At 40.7% G+C, this 16,649-nt stretch overlaps 3 protein-coding genes across 4 annotated transcripts in view; 1 reads left to right on the top strand and 2 right to left on the bottom strand.

The window, feature by feature from the left end:
• LOC306834411 (thyrotropin-releasing hormone receptor-like) overlaps positions 1-16,649 on the bottom strand; it is a 168,313-nt gene that overhangs the window by 100,262 nt on the left and 51,402 nt on the right. The gene's annotated exons all lie outside the window — the stretch shown is intronic.
• Positions 2,318-3,764, bottom strand: LOC306834255 (uncharacterized protein; the record flags this gene model as incomplete). The annotated part of the gene is made up of 4 exons (XM_079360089.1): positions 2,318-2,488; positions 2,625-2,798; positions 2,910-3,011; positions 3,618-3,764. The coding sequence occupies 4 exons, from the start codon at positions 3,762-3,764 to the stop codon at positions 2,318-2,320; spliced, it is 594 nt and encodes a 197-aa protein (XP_079216215.1).
• pan2 (poly(A) specific ribonuclease subunit PAN2) lies at positions 5,467-15,675 on the top strand. Of its 2 annotated transcripts, none has more exons than XM_079359215.1 (26): positions 5,467-5,587; positions 5,965-6,270; positions 6,709-6,878; positions 6,989-7,109; positions 7,200-7,277; positions 7,372-7,642; positions 7,937-8,282; positions 9,758-9,854; positions 10,024-10,143; positions 10,258-10,377; positions 10,470-10,598; positions 10,945-11,144; positions 11,307-11,455; positions 11,562-11,668; positions 11,775-11,873; positions 11,996-12,084; positions 12,546-12,687; positions 12,808-12,945; positions 13,256-13,315; positions 13,403-13,493; positions 13,575-13,732; positions 13,928-14,071; positions 14,210-14,389; positions 14,500-14,593; positions 15,155-15,346; positions 15,484-15,675. In XM_079359215.1, the coding sequence occupies exons 2-26, from the start codon at positions 5,983-5,985 to the stop codon at positions 15,516-15,518; spliced, it is 3,618 nt and encodes a 1,205-aa protein (XP_079215341.1). In that variant the 5' UTR covers positions 5,467-5,587; positions 5,965-5,982; the 3' UTR covers positions 15,519-15,675. The 2 variants fall into 2 exon arrangements, with proteins under 2 accessions (XP_079215341.1, XP_079215340.1); XM_079359214.1 differs by having other exon boundaries at positions 15,155-15,358.

Below are 16,649 nucleotides of genomic sequence, written 5' to 3'. Positions count from 1 at the left end.
AACATTTCTGACAAATCAAAAAAAAAAATTCTACCAAGCAGCCTGTAAAGTCGAGGGAAGAATCTCCACCTCAAGCACCTCCAACATTTGAAGGCTGCAAATACAATATTTCTGCAGTATAGGTCCATGATCTAACGTACATTATGTGATGATATAACGTCTCAAGAACATGCACTGTGCAGCATGAATACTCTTCACAGACTTCAGTACATCTTGCAGATAAAACTTTAGCATTCACCTACTTCAATATAAGTCTACTTGTTATATTTAACTATCAATCATAGCCTCACAGCCAATACAAAAGTTTATTACTAGTGGATACATATCAGGGAAATGTGTGTGTAAAAAGGCTGAGTTGTATGTATGAAATAACTAGACAAGATGTTGTTGGTGGTAAAGATATCATCTATCATGTAGTAGTAGTATGTTTGTTTGACGTCACAATATAATAGGTTTAGGGTGACTGAGATAACTGAGACAATAATATGATTTTAATAAAGGCTTAATAAAAGCTAGGTGTTTTTTCTGCCCTCTGAGTCTGCCTTCTCACCGTACAGTTAGATTTTTATTCTGCTGTTAAAGTCTACAGATTTATTTTGATTTCCATGGAACGGTCACAGCTCAGATTTGCCACAAAACTAACTCATGCACAGGAATGAAAACAAAAGCACACAGGTAGTTACCGGGCAGTCTGCAGATTGTTTCCTGCTATAATGAGAAGTGTGTGAAACAACATTAAACAAGGAAATGATGTATTGCACATCACAAATGACCTGTTGATTACAGATGCCGGATCTTCTGAGGAAGTCTGCTTTGCTGACTTCGTCATTTTTGGTTAACGTTTACATTTGCACATATTTATGATTCTAGAGTCGGTAATTTCGGCAGCTGTTGGTTCTTTTCCAAGAATGTGATGTCTTCGTTGACCTCTTACTCTCTTGTCTGGCAGCATAACCAGGTCTTTCACGTATATAGGCTAAGCAAACACTGTAAATGGTGTAATAAATGTGAATAGGCCTACTGAGTTACCAAAACAGGCTGACCTTCAGCTTGCACAACTCACACAAACAAACTGTTTGAAGAAACAGCCATGAACGTGTCACGGCCATTCAAAAACCCCCAAAATGTTTCACTTTGTCACTGTCGGTGATCCTGGCTAGATAATCGCTGCTCATATAGTTTGACAAAGATTTTTGTTCTGACATATTGTTGGGGTTTAATCAGTCCCTCTTGTCAATTCACTAAAACCAAAGTTTCTTCTTTTTAAATATACTTGACTTGAAGGGATCGAATACAGACTGGGCCTAAAATTGGTGTGGTGGCCTTGAGGAGGTGCAACATTAAAACCTGGCTAAGGCTGGAGCTCTGCTTCCACAAGACTACTGGGAATATTTGTTTTATGTCCTCAGCATCTTATAAAGTGATACACATGATTTTTGATTACATTTTTGAAATCCTATTCTGCATCATTGCAGTTAATGAAATACGCATCCTTATGCATCAATGCCTGACATCCCTTCTTCTTTTGACACAGACTCACTGCAGCAGGATGTTCTCCTGGTGTTTTTCTCTGCTTTGTTTTATTTGTGTCCCTATCTGTGCCCTTTTCATATTATGTCATCATCAAACCCTCTTACCTTTCATGTCATGCACTTTGTGAAGTGTTTCGATACAGCTGAATTAAATGCCCTGAGGGCTGACAGACTTTGTGTTTTCCCATCAGACAGGATTCCTGTGTGCAGGACATGATGGAAGTTCATTGAGTTCTGGATATGAAGTCACAGTGACAACAAACATCATTGTTGAGCAATCCTGTACAATAACGCTGAGCTACTTCCTCTTCTTTTAGGAATCTACAGCTTCCTTCTTGTCTCAGTTGTTTGTTTGTTTTAGGAAATTCATTCAAAGAGAATGAACAATTCTCAACGCAGGTTAACCTCTTACTTTTTTTTATTTATCAGGATTGTTTTCAGTGGAGGGAAAAACCCCTGATAAAGAAGACATATGAGTCACATGATAACTTTGATTGGATTCAGGTTTATTTTGCACATTGAATACAAATACAAAAACACAACTGATTACAATAAATATAAATAAATAAATACAATAAATGTAATTTAAATAAATATATAATATAGATATAATTCCATTGGAAATACCTTCCATGTACACATGGGAGAAACAAAGAGTGAAACTTTTGTAGAAAGAAACACTTTTGTAGATATATCATCGGTTCCTGGAAGCTGTACGAGAGACTTTGATCAATATGATCAAACAAAGCGTTCTTTTACAATTCATGGCTGCAGCATTTCATGCTCTACATGCATCTCTGAGCCGAGACGTCTGAGTGACGAGCAGGATCACCGAGAGCAAAGACTCGAGCGCTGATGATGGAAAAGGAGTAGAGCCTGTCCAGAATGTAGTGACAGAGCGGAGCCTCATGCCAGTCAAAGAAGGGCTGTGTGTCTTCTGCGCTGATGTGGGTCTCCTGTAGAATCAGAAAAAATAATTAAATTAATGAAAGCTGCTGCTAATCTTTAATTTCAACTATGAAGCATCTGAAGCTGAAGAAATAAACACTGTAAAAAGCTTTGACTTTTTGGGGACATTTTTATTGAGCTTGCCTTCTGCTGATTCACTCCTGTCTTGGAGTTCACACAGCTGCTCATGTCTCTCAGCAGGTTGTGTAGAGCTGGCTTCACTTTGTTGGCAAAATGTGAGCAGCACTGAAATCCAGAAATCCTCTCCACGTAAGAGTTGTAGTTTCTTAAGACATCAAGCATCTTCCCAACACATGTCTGAGGGGAGAGAGAGAAAAGAATCCCAATCAGGAAAGTCATCACTTCTTACTATCATTGATGCGATTTTAAGATCAATATCAGCCTGTATTTCAAGAACATTTTACTGACCGATGACTTCTGCATGAGTGCCTCAGGATCACACAAGTCTTTAGCTTCCAACCAAGCCAGACTGGTGGTGAAATTAGACTCAGATCTGTCACTGTTTCGTGCCTGAAGAACATTTGAGAAACACAAGCTCAGTGCACCATTTGCATTAGGCTGTATAAAATGATGGAGACACATGGGAACAGATGACAAGTGTAATATTCCTGATGTTCAAGTTAATTAAACATTGTGATACATCCATGAAGTTAAAGTTAGCAGCACACCGCCTACATTTTTATTCATTTATATCATCACATTGTTGATTTCAACAGTGGCTTCAGAATGCTTTTAATTGACAATTACACCTGCCAGTGTATTTTTCTTTATTCATCGATCTAATACCTCATAATGACACAACGTAGGCCTACTCTAATTAATTTGACTGGTTTCCCAATAAAATCATTATTTTAAAACATACAAGTAAAGGTTCATATAAAGAAGCTGCTCTGTGGTAACCATGGACACCAACGAGCAAAAGTGCAGTAGAATATAATATATATTTAGTTTGAGTTAAATTGTGGAAATATCAGAGTTAGTGGAGTAAAAAATAATGTGTTGTATTTTACTTTAAAACACTACTTTCTGCTTGTATGCCTGCAAAATGTATTTGTAAAAGCTGTAACTTAATTACAGGCCAACTAAACCTAAACTTATATTAATGAACAAGCTTACCTTTATGGATACCACCTTGGCGAGCTGATTTAACTCCAGAGAGCTGCTCTGGACATCCACGCATGCGTCCTGGAGACTATGAGTGGTTGGAGCGCAGGATGCTGCCGCGAGGAGCGCAAAAAGAGCTGCAGCAAAACAAAAATCCATAGCTAAGCTGATTTCCTTGAGTAAGAAATATTCAGTTTGATGTGCTTGTCCCTCGTGTGAGTGTTTCTGATGTGCTTGTCCCTCGTGTGTGAGTGTTGTGATGCGAGTCCTGCTTTTTAAATGTGTAAAGGAGCACGCAGGAGGGGGCAGTGAGTCAGGGAGGGTTTTCCTGGGTATCCCTCAGGTGAGTTCATGTTGAGTGCAAAGCACATAAGTGTAGGAAGACACAGAACGGATTATGTGATCATATGAGTAATGAATGGGCACATTATATGAACTAACTGTTATTGAATGAAAAAAGGGAAGAAAAAGATCTGGATCGCATTTTGTACTGCATATTCACATGAAATGGCTCACTTAAATCGCGATTGGTTACATTTTACTTTCATAGTTTATATGTTGTCTCATCTTTAGTCGTCTGTTAACTGTGAAATTGGGGTTGCTTTTATTTAATATAAAGGCCTGCCGGCAATAATATTTTCTTCGTACATCACTTATTCCCTATAAATTAATGCGAGTGATAAATAAAAAAAGGCTTCTTATAACATGACAGCACCAATCAACCTTCATGGAGTTCTAATCAGGTTTCACATCGTTGAATGTGCCGAGGAAGTGAGATTAACCTTTTAAACATTTCAGTCTAAGCATGAGCTAAATTCTCCGCACCAAATTTCCATAATGAGTCCGAGATTTGCCCCTCTTCTCTTCCAGAGAAAAAAACTTTCTGCTGATTTGTAATATCATTGGCCTCTACCTCCTTTATCTTTCCTTTTTATGTTTAATCATCTGCATATGTATCCTAATGTAGATCTAACCGTAACTGACCAGTTTACTGCACTTTATGGTCTCATCAGACAAAATAAAATATACCGTAACAACTTCTGCATTTAGGCTATCATACACAAAGTCAAACCAAATGCGCAAAGTTTCTTTTTTTGTTGCTCAAATGACAGTGCGCGTGCTGCTTATGTCCTATATCACAAGTCTCAAGCTTGCCTATATCCCGTTATTTGTAGCCTATAGTCTACAGTCTCAGATGTTTGGCCTTATAGACCTACAAGATGCTCCATGCAAGGTCGTTTTAAGTCCGATTTACATGTTTGGTTTCCTAAAGTAGGCTTCTTGATATTTCAATCAAATTGAAACACCATTTTTTGAAACAATTACATAATTTACAAAATAACCGCTTACAGGGTCCCTGTCAACATCTTAGTTTCAATGCCAATACAGAACAGAGGGTTAAAGCTGCACATTACAATAATCATTTTTCAGCAGGCTATTTTCAAGGTAAAAGGAATACTGTTTTGGATTTTGCTCAGAAAAAAAGATGTATTTTCTGATAGCCTCATCGATTTGTCATTGCAGCCCGTGGTGCCTTCAGTGTCCATTAAAGAAAATGTTGACTTACTTTGTTTTGTTATTTTTACAGTCTATGACATAGAGCTAAAGAATACCTGCTATCTTTTTGTGAAGTTGTTCATACTATTACTCATTTTAACAACGATTAAGAACTTTTAGTTTGACAATATTTAGCCTACTTGCAGGTAGCCTTCACCTCCATTTAATACAGTCTAGGCCTACACAAATCCACACCGGGCCTCCTTCAATCACGACTAGAATTCAAAGGCTGAACATGAACTGTGATAATGTTGTTAATTAGACAAATTACAAGGTTGTAAAAAAAGAGTCAGGAGAAGTGTTGGAGCTCTACTCTGTTCTTGAACGCATCACTGTTTGCACCGGAAGTGTTTTTTTAATCAGTGTTTTTGTTGTGAATGAAGCGAGCATGGACTCTTGTGTTGAAAACGAAAACACACGAATAGGTTAGTGTAAACTTTATTTTTTTTTATTGAAGTGCCTTAACACACTCACACACGCTGTTATTTAGTAGTGCGAGTTTTTCTGTGTTGAAATTTACATGAATTGTAGCCACAACAGTGTGCTAACGTTAGCTTCATAAACAAGCGGTAACATCGACTCAGCGGACCAGATAACAACACTGAGATGCTCCTTTATTTCACAGAAAAAATCACAACATTACGGTGCTGAACACATCTCCGTATCAGACTGATTACATTTGGCTTTGAAGGTTTTTTGTTAGCAGTTAGCTTTGAAATTAGCCGTTGGTGTTAGCGTGCTGTTTGCAGCAAACAATGATCTACTGGCACAACTATTCACACAGGTTGTCATTTCTCTGTAGGTTAAGTTCACTATATCCATGATGAACTTTGACGGTCTCGACGCTGGAATGGGGGAGTACCCGGCCGGCCTTCACGGGACTCTGGATGCGGGGATGGAACCCTCAATGGACCCGCACCTAAACCCCAACTTGCTGCAGGGTGTGGAGCTCGATCCAGAGGGGCTGGCCGGGACAGTCCCCGAGTCTGTGCACCTCATGGAGGGCATGTTTTCTGAGCTGCACAGTGCAGTCTCAGAAGTTGGCATCCCAGTCACTGCCACACATTTTGACCTCCAGGAGGAAATGCTCTGGATGGGTAACCACAGAGTAAGAACCTGATTATGATGGACACAGCTTACAATACTTAGTAGATATATTGTAGATATAGATAATACCTTCTTTTTTCCCTACAGTTCTGTTTGCACCTATTTACATATACTTATGTTTACACCTGTTCACTACTGCTCATCTGTTTACATCATATACGTCTTTTCGCATGCTTGTCTGTTTATGTCTGTTTACATCTTTAGTCCGTATGCTGTCCTTTGTATCTAACTTTGTAATTTTCTATTTTAACTTTGTACTTACATCTTGACCCTTTATTCTTTTGTTTACACTTTATCTTTGTTAAATTTGTAGTATAGCTGCACTGTTGTTCATTAATGCTCTATGTGCCCTTGAATTGCCCCCTGGGGACAAATAAAGTTTTTCTAATTGAATTGAAGATATGTCATCCCTTCTGTTTTCTTTCATTATTCTCTTTAGGGTCATGTGACCTCGTTCTTCGGACCTACAATGGGACGCCATTCTTCTTTTCAAGCGCATGCAGCAGACGACATCCGACACATTCAGAGTTTGGAAACAGGCGTCCTCTTCCTTTCCAAGTCTAACCTCAAATGTCACACTCGTGGGGGCCTAGTTATGTTTGATTACCCGTAAGTGACACAAATAACCATCAAGTGGGATAAATGCTCTTGTGTTGAAACACACTGTACATAAACAATGTACAGCTTCAAAATGATTTGTCCACTTTCTGTCATTCCAGGATGGAGGAAGGCGCTGACATGCACAGTCTCCTCATGACGGATAACAACACCCTGCTTATGGGTGGTTTACAAAATTACGTCGTGGAAGTTGACTTAAATACTGTTCAAGAAACTCAAAAGGTGAGATAGTAGGATGACAGGAGTACACAGCACTTTTGACATGTAACATAAAAATAACACACAATGGATGGTTTTGTTTGTACTTAACAGTTCAATGTTGAGGTACCAGGAGTGGCAATAATGCGACAAACCAGCCGTTTCTTCTTCTGTGGGCACACTTCTGGCAAGGTATGCTTTGTATTTATTGCTCATATATGTTTTTCTTTACAGGGTTTTGTAATTATGTTATTCAAACTCATTATTTCTCTCTATCAAAAAACAGGTTACCCTGCGGGATTTGCGCAGCTTCAAGACTGAGCACGAGTTCGATGCGTTCTCTGGCAGCCTCTCAGACTTTGACGTTCATGGAAACCTTCTGGCTGCGTGCGGGTTCTCCAGTCGAGGTTTGAACGGGTTGGCATGTGACCGTTTCCTCATGGTGTTTGACCTCCGTATGATGCGGGCTGTAACACCTCTCCAGGTGCACGTGGACCCTCTGTTCCTGCGTTTCATCCCTACCTACACATCACGGCTCGCCATCATCTCACAGTCAGGTACCAACAGGAATGTGAGGTCTTCCTAATGTGGTTTACAAATCAGTGTCTTTAAAGACTTATACATCTGTCTCTTTGTTTGGTTTATTAATAAAACAGCGAAAAATTCATCTTTTTTGCATTACTAAATTTTAGTCACTGCAATCAGTAGTTTTTCTTCATCTATGTAATTAGAAGTAATTGTCGATTCTAAATGTAAAAGCATTTTAAGGACATTTCCACCTTAGCCACTCATGTATTTGAAACATGTTCTCATGTACCTTGTAATTAATGTCCCGTCTCCTCTTTCTTTAGGCCAGTGCCAGTTTTGTGAGCCAACTGGTCTTGCAAACATGGCTGACCTTTTTCACGTCAACACCGTGGGCCAGCTGCTCATGAGTTTCGACGTGTCGTCCAGCAAACAATGCATGGCGTTCGGGGACTCTGGAGGATGTGTGCACCTGTGGTCTGACGCTCCAGAGGTTTCTTTTAACGACTACTCTCGGGAGACGGAGTTCGCCCTGCCTTGCCTCGTGGACACGCTGCCTCAGCTGGACTGGAACCACGACCTGCTGCCCATCTCACTCATCCCAATGCCGCTGACCAGCACCGAGCAGCTGCTGTCAGACTGGCCCTCTTCATTGGCTACACCCAACCCCAGGTAACGCAGTCACAAGAGCTGTTTACAGTGTGGAGGCACTGAGCTGCTGCCGTATTCAATCACAGGCGCACATGAGTCATTGCTGGAAATAGTTGCCAATTTAAACACCATGAACTTTAGTTTTAGCACGTTTATAAAAAGAGCAGTTTACAACCGTTTTAGAAAAATACTGAGCATCTGTGACAAAAAGTAAACATCCATAAGCAGTTTTTGAAGATGGAGTTCTTCAGAAGGAAGCAGCTGGCTCAGGACGTCACACCACAAACCAGAGAGGGAAGTGGGAAAGAATTGAGAGACAGACAAAGTGATTGTTGGTTCATGTGTGTTCATGGAATGTGTTGACAATTGCAGAACTGCAGAACATAGTCTGGTTTATCTTTAATGTGAAGCTGTTTCACAGAATGAAACGAAAGCATCAAAGATTAAAGTTTGATCTTCCTCCTCGCCATACAAATATTGATTCACAGGAAGGAACTTGTTAATTCCCATTGCAGCAGGCGTCTTTGTCTGACTCTACCGAGGTGATGTCAGTGGTTTACGTCACTTCATGTTGACTAAATGTTCAGCTTTATGAAACACTTATGTGTGTTTGTTTTTTTGTTGCGCTCAATTTGATCACACCAGCAGAATTTGAATATGGAGGGCTGATTTCAATGTTGCACATGTAATCTCTCTGTTCACTTGAGGGGAAGAGCTATTGCATTTTCAGACACATTGATGAACTAGCACAGCTAGAGCTGAGCGATATGGACCAAAACTGAAACCTCGATATATAACTCTGTCGGCTGCATAAGATCATCATGTCCATGAAATATAAACTTCCTTCCTTCCTTAAAAAGTCGTATTATAAAATAAAAATCTCCCTTAAATACATTAAAATACATCAATAAAAAGGTAATTTTAAAGGTAAAAGTAAAGTTTGGCTCAGAGAGGAAGAGGAGGAGCATGCTGAAGAGCGACAGACAGACAGATGAGAAATAGGTGAACTGGCAGCGCTACAAATAAAAGATTATTTTAATGCAACATAAACTATATTGATTTTCACAATATTCTTACCCTATTTGTAGTTTTTAAAAACTCAATATATCGTCCAGCCCTAGTAACAGCACAGCTGATTTTTTACCATTATTGAAAGTTCAGCTCTGTCTAAAAAGTTGGTTTAGAACCGAAGAGTTGTGAAAGGTCTTCAAAAACTTTTAGCAAGCTCATTTGCCTTTTAGATCGAGCCTGGCAGCATTTCAGACGTCCAAACGTTCCATCGCTCAGCTACCAGTCTGGCAGGAACAGCGTCCTTCCTGACACTTAGTTTAGGAGGAAACTTTTTCAAAGTGGTGTTTGTCTAACTTTTGAGTCGATTCAGAGTCTGTCGTTCATCATGCTGAAATGTTGTACACAGGATCACACAGGAAATGTTTGGCCAGTGTGTCCCTGTTTTTCTGAACACTTAATATTTACTAAAGTGTTCCTTCTCACAGACGAGCTCCTCCTGTGGACCCAGAAATCCTGCGCACTATGAAAACTGTCGGCTTTATTGGTTACGCAGCAAATCCTCGAACCCGCCCTCGGAACCAGGCATGTCGATAACACACACACACACACACACACACACACACACACACACACACACACACACACCATGTCGTGCTACTTCACTCTTTTGTTTTTGGAAAGGCTTTCAAGTTTGTGTTATGTTTATTATGTGATTCAGACATTCTGAATATGGTTTCTGTGTTGCCTTCAGGTTCCGTACAAACTTAAAGACGTGGAGCTGGATTACGATAACTACAACCAGGTCCCTGAGTCACCGATTGGCCGTGATGAAGAGCCGCACCTCTACATGGTGCCTAAAAAGTACAGAAAGGTTAGACCCACCGTCACCGTAAAAACTAAAGACATGTTTCTCTTTGATGGCCGTGTGTAGGAAAATAATTTCTGCTAACATTTTTTTAATGAGGACTTATTTTTTCTTGACCAGGTCACAATTAAATACTCCAAGCTTGGACTGGAGGACTTTGATTTCAAACACTATAACAGAACTCTGTTTGCCGGTCTGGAGCCTCACATTCCCAATGCTTACTGTAACTGCATGATCCAGGTAAGAAAGAAGGTGTTTTCTTTGTAACGACTTTACAGAAATGTAATAGAACGCTATTCACTTATTCCTTTGTTTCTCTCTTGGCACGTTAGGTCTTATACTTCCTGGAGCCAATCCGTTGTCTAGTCCAGAATCATTTGTGCCAAAAGGAGTTTTGTTTGGCCTGTGAGCTCGGCTTCCTCTTCCACATGTTGGATTTGTCACGAGGAGATCCGTGCCAGGTAGGTTTTCAGTCATTGTTTCTCTGAATAATGATCCCTGTGGGTTATTCTTGATGTTGAAGGATAAGGATACACTTTATTGACCCAATGGGGGAAATTTGGTTGTTGCAGCAGCTCAAAAAACCCCAGGAAAACAGGGAATATAAACAGCATCAATAGCAAAGTAAAAAAAACAGCTATGAGCAGGTTTACATTAGTTAAATAAAAGAATAAAAAAAATAAAAAAATACTACAGAATTAGATAACACGAGGCATAAACTGTATGTACTCTTTCACTTGTTTTACATCAGTTGTCTCCCCTACTTGTTTTTTCCAAACTAAATCTCTCCCCTCTCCTCTTTTCAAGGCCAGTAACTTTCTCCGAGCATTTCGAACCATCCCAGAGGCTTCAGCGCTGGGTTTGATCCTTGCAGACTCAGACGAGCAAACCGGGAAGGCCAGACTCGGCCGCCTAATCCAAAGCTGGAACCGCTTCATTCTCACCCAGCTCCACCAGGAGACCCAGGAGCAGGAGGGCCCGCAGGCCTACAGGGGAGCCAGCAGCAGGTCCAAACAGACCACACTAACACATCCCACCGCAGTGACAAATCCCTTCCTAATCAAAGATTTAAACTCGTATAAAGTCAGGGGCTCGTCAGAAGAGCTTTTACACAAGCTGAATATTGAGGGGAATTGAATCACTTATTTGTTCCTGTTGTGTCTTTAAAGTTCTCTGGGCTCCTCTGGTGAGTCTGAAATCGGAAAACTGTTTGGCTGTGAAGTTGAGAACAGCAGTCTGTGTCGCTGTGGGAAGGAGACGGTCCGCACATCCCTCACGTTGCTCTTCACCATGCATTACCCGGAGCAGAGCTCTCAGGGTGAGTTTCTGATCCCCCTCTATACACAGCTGTGCTCGGATAGTTTCAAGTTCTTCACGAGTGTTTGGATAGCTGGGCTTACAATCGTTTCATTGTGACTTGACAGACAAAACGATGAAGGAATACGACTTTGCTGAGATCTTAAAGAAAAGCATCTGTCTGGAGCAGAGCACTCAGGCGTGGTGTGAGAACTGTGAGAAGTATCAGCCCACAGTGAGTTACAACACACGTTCAGATTTAGCAGCAGTGTATCCACAGACACCAGTGCTCTGCTTTCAAATGATTTTGCTTAACGACTTTTAAATTGTCTTAACTATAGGTGCAGACGCGCAACATCCGCTGTCTGCCTGATGTTCTTGTCATCAACTGTGAGGTGAACAGCGCTAAAGAGGCCGAGTTCTGGAAGGTCCAGGCAGATGTAAGTGAACGTTTGGTTCTTTTTTTCTGTCCCTGATAAATTGTAAAATATATTGATGAAGTTGATTGTTGACAGTCCTGCTGTTGAATCATGTCAATGCTTTTTTTTCTTTTTCTTCACAGTACGCCTTCAACAAGGCAAAGCAAAAAGAGGCGATGGAACCTGCAAAACCTAAAGAACCGCCACCCATGCCCACCGAGTGGTGCTTGGAGTAAGATTCCTCTTTTGATATCCATTAATGATAAGTATGTTGACTGGTTCCATCAGCAATCCCTTTATCCCTTAGTATGTAACACATCAGAAATGGTCTTTTTTTTTTTTTTTTTTTTTTTTTTTTTTAAAGTGGAGCAGGCAAAAGATGGCGAAGTGTTCAGAGAGGTACAGAGAGTGAGGTTGTGGATGGCCTTAAAGGAGCCAGTGAAGCTGCAGGACAGGAGCGATGTGATTAACAGAGGGGGTTCTAGAGAGTTCTGGACCAGTTAAAGACAATCTTTTAGCGTCAGACTCTGCTGTTAATAAAAAAGAGCCGTGCCAACTGTTGGCTCCAGCGAAAGGTTCAATGCTGTTTTGGTAACTGATGAATCAAAAAAACTAACCAATTAGATGAAATATAATCTGCAGCTTTTTCTTCAGTGCTTATGATATGTTAACATGCTACTTACCTGCTTGTAGTGGGGAGGACTGCAACACAGAAGGCTTTACCTTTGACACCCGGGCGGAGGACCTGCGACACGTCTGGATCCCTCTCTCTCTCAAGATGTCCATCAGCAAAAGTCAAGGCCTTGAGATCTGCAGCTGGCCTGAGGGAGAGGAGGTGAGGGGGGAACACAACACGAATCCTGATTTAGATCTTTGATTTCACCTTGCTGACCGTGTTATTGGCTGGGTTTTAATCTCGGTGTATCTAATGACTCCTCTCATCGTCTCTGACCAGTTGAGTGCTGATGAGGAGACGGAGGGCGCCTCTCTCTACGACTTGGTCGTCACCGTACCTCACGTCTTGGATGCTCGCACGGGAGGAAACTTGGTGGCACACATCAAAGTGGGGGAGACATACCATCAAAGAAAAGAGGTGAATCAAGCTCAGATGAGATAATACTACTTCTTTAAAGGTATAGTCTGTAGAATTACATGCTAATGTTTACATTAAAATATCTAACTTCAATAAAAAAAAAAGACTAAACACCTGTTATATATATTTTATATAGAGAGACTCACTCCCATGATAACCCGCGAGCCTCGACGTCATCTCTTGTTATTGATTTCACTGAGGGCGTCTATCAGCGGATTATGCATACTGTATGTCTTAGTAGAGGCAAAATGTGTCCTGGTCATGTTGATTCTGAGTTTGAAAACTGATCTGATCATTATTTTGGTTTCAGGGAGTCACTCACCAGCAGTGGTACCTCTTCAATGATTTCCTAATTGAGCCAATTGACAAGGTAAATATGAGGTGTTATTGAATCCAGCTGATTAACTGCCATGTTTGGAGTCATTTGAAAGTATTGATGTTGTTTTACTTGTCGCAGACTGAAGCGGCTCAGTTTGACATGAGCTGGAAAGTGCCGGCCGTTCTGTATTACGCCAAAAGAAACTACCACACCAAATACGACCTCCGCAGTAAGTTTAGACGACATAAAATCATGAGATCTTACTCGTAGGTTTGAATGCGTTTATGACCTGATTTATACTTTGTTTCAGTTAAAAACCCGATAGATGCCAGCGTGCTGCTGACTGAGGCCTCGCTGGCTCGGAAACAGAGGAAGAGTCACGCCACCTTCATCCCCCTCATGGTCAGTGAGATGCCACAGGCTGGAGACCTGGTGGGGCTGGATGCTGAGTTTGTGACGCTCAACCAGGTGAGTGAAGCAGTGAACCTGCACCATTGTATATAAGCATCTAGAGCTCCAGAGTAAATCTAGATAGAGTGAACAGGGTTCCTCTGGTCTTCTACACTCAATAGAAATACACCTTTGGGTATTTTTTCCCTGAAGGTGTTAAAATACTTCCATCATCAAACTCGGCCCCTAAAAACGAAACTTGTGTGTTTGCAGGAAGAGGCTGAGCTGCGTAGTGACGGCACCAAGTCAACCATCAAGCCCAGTCAGATGTCTGTGGCCAGGATCACCTGTGTGAGGGGTCAGGGCGCCAACGAGGGGGTTCCCTTTATCGACGACTACATCTCCACTCAGGAGCAGGTGGGAGTCTTTCTTCTTTCAATTTGAGTTAGGAAACATTTTATTCAAATCATCGAAGGAGGTAATTTTAGGCTGTAGTGAATCAACTTTTTCTGACATTTGAAACAGCTGCTCACGTGCCTTCATGTTCCCTTTCAGGTTGTAGACTATCTGACACAATACTCGGGAATCAAACCAGGAGACTTGGATGCGAAGATTTCTTCAAAGCATCTGACCACGCTGAAGTCCACCTACTTGAAGCTGCGCTTCCTTATCGACACAGGAGTCCGCTTCGTCGGCCACGGCTTACAGAAGGACTTCCGAGTTATCAACTTACTGGTATATTATTTCACAGCTACTGGAAAGTTCCATGTTTAAATAACTGTAAGAAATCTCTTCAGATTGTTTTCTTAGAGAAGCTTCAAATCGTCTTTCTGCTGTTTTTTAAGGTTCTCAAAGACCAAGTCGTCGACACCGTCTACTTGTTCCATTTGCCACGCAAGAGGATGATTTCTCTGAGATTCCTTGCCTGGTATTTTCTTGGTAAGTCAGAGAATGATCACCTCTTTGAGTATGATGAACGTGTAGAAGAGGTGGATATTTCCCTCAGGAGTGGGCGGAGACTTAAAAGAAAACAGAGAATAAAGAGGATAAATTTGACCTTTTTTTTTTTCATCAGGCTGATCAAACACAAGTCCAAATGAAAAGTAATGATCATTCATTATGATGTCTAATGAAAGAAATGTTGGCGTTCAAGTTAGCTATAATAATGAGAAACAGGAGTGGCAGACTGACAGTGATTGCAGGTTAAAGAATGAAACTATTCATTTGACTGCAGTACAGATTAAGAGCCAAAGCAACTCAACTATCACATCTGCATATCTGCTCCCATTAATGAATTATCTAACATGTTGGCCTGTTTATAAAGTCACTTCACCTTTACCTGTTTCCAAAATCAATTAGAATTTCAGCTGTTTAGTCTGTCAAATCAGATTTCTGAGTTTCTATTGTCTATAAGAATTTGGATGTTAATCCCGATATCTGCGTTACTGGTTCATAGTTGGAAACATTTATGGAGGATCATTCCGACTTCTTTCTTCCCAGACCTTAGCATCCAGGGAGAAACCCACGACAGCATAGAGGACGCTCGCACCGCTCTACAGCTGTACAGGAAGTACCTGGAGCTGAGCCGAGGAGGCGGAAACGACGAAGTTAGAAAGGTCCTAAAGGGACTCTACGAAAAAGGCCGCCAGATGGACTGGAAAGTCCCAGAATCGGACCCAGGCGATGGTCAAGGTAGCCCAAAAAGTACGACATTACAGTGAATGAGTTTTATGGCGATGTTACGGAAGCGATGGTGGGTTTATATGCTGGACGTCATGAGAAACAGATTCTGTCTGAGTGGATTGAAACCGCTCTTCTTCATCCAACAGGTGCTGCGGTGTTTCCCTCTGTGATGGGGCTTTGACTTGCACGCTGATACTTCCCTGATCTCTGACACTTCAGTGCTGTCATGATGATTCAATATTTTTTTTTTCTATTGTTTATGAATGTCTTTTGTAGCTTGAACATTCTGCTACAGTGCTGTGACCAGTTTTAATCATGATTAAATTTGTATTAAAATCCGTTTTGTATATCATGTATCTTTGTTGTTGTACTCATGTGACTGAGTGTATCGTAAGACCTAGAGGCTAAGAAGTGTGATAACAGCAGGAAGTGATATTCATACATAACTCTGTATGCCACTGTGTTTCAGAAATGTCCATTCAAATTTATCAATGAATTCAGTTTTGTTTCAGTCCCACTCTTCAGTGAAGTTAGCAGTGTTAAGCACGTTTAGTTTCACTTTCTCCGGTCACCTTTCCTGGCAGCGCCACAGCCATGTAATCACAACAAACATTTTAATCATATGAACTGAAGAGCAAAGGTGACATTTCTGAGAAAGGAATTTTGCATAGTTTTGTTTGAAGGAAATGAAACCTAATAATGAGGTATTATACAAATGGTTCAAAATGAAAAATTCAAAGTGTCTTTTAAGTAAAATAATCATACACCCATGACCACCTGAGTGACTTTAGGATGAAATGGTGTTTGAGTTTCAGAGTGCGATTCATAAGCCAAGAAGTAAAAGTAGAGTAAAATTTTTTACTCTTCAATCCCAGAACAGGAGTCACAGGACTTTTTTTAAATGAACTACAGAATGGACAGCTACAACTGTGATGTGTAGACGTTTTTCTTAAACTTTGTTCATTTGGGGAACATTTTTAGATATAGTACATTTTTTTTTTTTCCTGAACTAGTATTATATATGCAGGACAATTCATGGCATCAGAATAATTTATTTGTGTTCCTGTTATAGATCAGATTTTCTTTAAACATTGACCTGAAATACCTCACCAAACCTTTTCCATGAGTAAGGCTGCCCTCTAGTGGCTGTGCAGACATTGTATGAATGATTTTTAGTTTCAACTGTCCAGATCTGCTTCTATAAATATACAGTATTGATCACATTTTTTCCAACACTTAAAGCAAACACAAACTTGCAGCACATGGAATCCAAGGAACAAACTACGTAGATTAACTTCCGACCCTGTAGTTG

This window comes from Symphodus melops (assembly GCF_947650265.1).
Source record: "Symphodus melops genome assembly, chromosome: 13".
NCBI classification, from domain to species: domain Eukaryota; kingdom Metazoa; phylum Chordata; class Actinopteri; order Labriformes; family Labridae; genus Symphodus; species Symphodus melops.
Note: the sequence above shows the minus strand (reverse complement) of the source record. Positions and strands in the feature narration are given on the sequence as shown.

Excerpts from the sequence above, each read along its gene's own strand:
- pan2 (XM_079359214.1), top strand. The coding sequence starts at position 5,983 with ATGATGAACTTTGACGGTCTCGACGCTGGAATGGGGGAGTACCCGGCC. Across the intron at positions 10,144-10,257 it reads TGCCTAAAAAGTACAGAAAG|GTCACAATTAAATACTCCAA; the intron begins GTTAGACCCACC and ends TTTCTTGACCAG. Across the intron at positions 13,733-13,927 it reads AGTTTGTGACGCTCAACCAG|GAAGAGGCTGAGCTGCGTAG; the intron begins GTGAGTGAAGCA and ends GTGTGTTTGCAG.